At 24.4% G+C, this 2,500-nt stretch overlaps 1 protein-coding gene across 1 annotated transcript in view; it reads right to left on the bottom strand.

The window, feature by feature from the left end:
• LOC125040369 (calcitonin receptor-like) overlaps nucleotides 1–2,500 on the bottom strand; it is a 122,754-nt gene that overhangs the window by 11,210 nt on the left and 109,044 nt on the right. The window contains exon 3 of the mRNA XM_047634925.1: nucleotides 2,313–2,438. Within this exon, the coding sequence (XP_047490881.1) occupies nucleotides 2,313–2,438 (126 nt within the window). The remainder of the gene's footprint in view (nucleotides 1–2,312; nucleotides 2,439–2,500) is intronic.

Raw genomic sequence — 2,500 nt, 5'->3', positions numbered from 1 at the left:
CATTTTTGTTATCGTCATTACTATTATTATTATTATTATTATTATTATTATTGTTATTATTATTATTATTATTATTATTATTATTATAATTATTATTACTACTATCATTATTATTATTATTACTATTATTATTACTATTATTATTATTATTATTATTATTATTATTATTATTATCATTAATATCATTATAATTATTATTATCATTATTATTATTATCATTATCATTATTTTTGCTTATATTATTATTATCATTATTATTATTTTCATTTCCATAGTTATCATCATTATCATCCACATCATTGTTACCATTATTACTACAGCCATTATCATCATGACTGACATAATGATAATAACAATGATAATAATAATTATGATAATATTAGTGATAATAATGATAGTGATGATGAAATAATAATAATAATAATAATAATAATAATAATAATAATAATAAACAATAATAATATTATTATTATTATTATTACTAATGATAATTATGATGAAAAAGTGATAATAAAGATAATGATAATGATAATGAAAATAATAATAATAATAATAATAATAATAATAATAACAATAATAATGATAATAACAATAATGATAATAATAATGATAATATTAACAACAATTTTAATAACAATAATAATGACAATAATAATAATGATAATGATAATAATAATAATAATGAGAAAATAATAATAATAATAATAATGCTAATGGTAATGAAATTTATGATACTGATTTTTCCTACTATTATTAGTAGTAGTACAATCATTACCATTATTATTATATCTATTATTATCATTATCATTACAATTATTATTATATCTATTATTATCATTATCATTACAATTATTATTACTATCATTCTTATTAGTATTAAGTTTTCATATTTTTGTTTTCATTACTATTGCATTTATCATCATTATCTTAATTATTTTTTATCGGTGGTAGTTGTGGTAGTAATATCATTATCATTTTAGTTATCATTATTATTACCATTATTATGATTATTATCATTATCATCAACATTGTTACATTACATGTAACATTTCATGAACAGCATAAAGGTTTCTCCAATAGAAACAAGTCCTTAGTCAGAAGTCATTCTCTGAAAGAAAAACCTTTTTCCCATGATAATTAAGAAATTCTTGACACCTCCCATTCATTTTTGGATTTAAACATTCTAGAGAGTCATGGATCTGGAATATGAAACGCAACCTTAATTAATACCTTTCCTACACTGGCATTAAAATATATTCCTCGTAATTTATTCGAGTTTTCTCTTTCCAGTTCTCAATAGGTCGTTGTTTATTTGTTCTGTAAACGCCTAAACGCTCTACTTCCTCAGACGGGAGACGTTGCTGCTTAGTTCTCTGTTATGTTTATGGTTAGCAAATTATGCTGTTAAATTACAATGCATTCATTTTCAGATTCTCCACACACATTTTAACTTGTACAATACAATGTACTGTTTTGACCTACCAGATTTTTGCACTGAAGCTCTTGGGTTTTGATCTTTCATTAATAATGTCAATTATCCTTGTTAAATACCAGTGTTAACACCTTAATGAATTCCTTATATGGTGTTTTCTCTTTTGATATACATTTGTTGTACATTACGATAGAATTTTGTTGTATTTTATGAAAATTAAAATGCCTGGATTTTGATTGCCTTTTATCTTTATGTTATTGTCGCCATTTCACTTTTATTTTAAAATTGCTATAGTATTTCTTGTCAAGTTGCATAATACTCTTTGATTAAATTTATTTTAGATTTGAAAGTATTCTGTAAATTTAACTTGTTCATGGTTTCCTTGATTATATGATATTAAGTTTAATATAATAATTCAAGACTTTTTAGATTCACTGTACTAATACATTACATAATTCACAGCTTAATCATGATCTCTAAACTTTTTTTTTTTTTTTTTTTTTTTTTTTTTTTTACAAAGAAATGTCTGTGATATAAGTTTGTATGTAATCGTTTTATATATATGTATGCTTAAACTAAGGGATAATGTTCTGAATCCTCTTTACAGTTATTGCACACTGAAGATGAGTGTTGTACATCCGAAACGTGTATGTTTTGAAGATTAAAAGAAGAAAGTTATGATGTTATTGTTAACACTGAAATTTACACATACATATGTTTTTGTGCATTTGATTGTGTGTGTGTCTTTGTTTTTATAAGCATGTGTTTGCATTTTTAAATATGTATGTGTGTGTGTGTGTGTGTGTATGTTAACCTGTTTGTATGTATGACTATATGTTCGTGCCCTAGACTTACAATAATCAAGTACAAAAATTCTTACCCTCGGGATAATTGACGAGGTCGGGCACGTCGCTGAACACGGTGGCACACGATTCCTTTACCATCTGGCCAGCCTTCGTCGGCGGCCAACAGTAGAGCGTGTCCCAGGTTGTATTGCAATAGACGCCTGTGAATGATATTTGTATTGATATTATTTTCGTTCGCTGGCTCTCCCCTTTCATTGCATTT

The sequence above is a fragment of the Penaeus chinensis genome, chromosome 29, assembly GCF_019202785.1.
Source record: "Penaeus chinensis breed Huanghai No. 1 chromosome 29, ASM1920278v2, whole genome shotgun sequence".
In the NCBI taxonomy this organism is placed as follows: Eukaryota; Metazoa; Arthropoda; class Malacostraca; order Decapoda; family Penaeidae; genus Penaeus; species Penaeus chinensis.
This window is presented reverse-complemented; position numbering and strand designations above follow the sequence as displayed.